Source organism: Apis dorsata, unplaced genomic scaffold (genome assembly GCF_000469605.1).
Source record: "Apis dorsata unplaced genomic scaffold, Apis dorsata 1.3 scaffold_618, whole genome shotgun sequence".
Lineage (NCBI taxonomy): Eukaryota > Metazoa > Arthropoda > Insecta > Hymenoptera > Apidae > Apis > Apis dorsata.
The window spans coordinates 10,939-11,346 of NW_006263814.1; the positions used below are offsets into that span (position 1 = coordinate 10,939).

At 23.8% G+C, this 408-nt stretch overlaps 1 protein-coding gene across 1 annotated transcript in view; it reads right to left on the reverse strand.

Annotated features, from left to right (window-relative positions):
* Positions 1-408, reverse strand: part of LOC102676524 (arrestin homolog) — a 2,787-nt gene that overhangs the window by 1,288 nt on the left and 1,091 nt on the right. Inside the window, 2 exon segments of the mRNA XM_031513169.1 lie at positions 1-82; positions 240-408. The exon segment at positions 1-82 is cut by the window's left edge and continues 14 nt beyond it; the exon segment at positions 240-408 is cut by the window's right edge and continues 36 nt beyond it. Coding sequence (XP_031369029.1) covers positions 1-82; positions 240-408 — 251 coding nt within the window.

A 408-nucleotide genomic window follows, 5' to 3' on the forward strand; every position in this document is an offset into this window, starting at 1 on the left:
CTTCACGTGTCTCTAAACTGGCCACGTGTCGAGAAAATTGAGCATTAACCATTGTCACTTCACAATGTTGTACCACAAAAAGCTAAAATATATAAAAATTAGATATTAAATATAATTCCATTATATTATATATAATATATTTATATTATATTATTTTATATTATTATATTATATATAATAATATATATATATATAACATACATATATATTATAAAATATACATATAAATAAATAAATACCTTAATATTTTTGACTGCCTTTCGAGAGTTGTTAGTAACCATAACATTAGCAGCTACTTTTTCTCCATGATAATAGATCTCCTTATCAAGTGTAACTTCTAGATTCAATTTACCTTGAGAAAAAGTAAATCCTTTTGAAACTAAAGAGGTAGGCAATTTACGTCCTCTT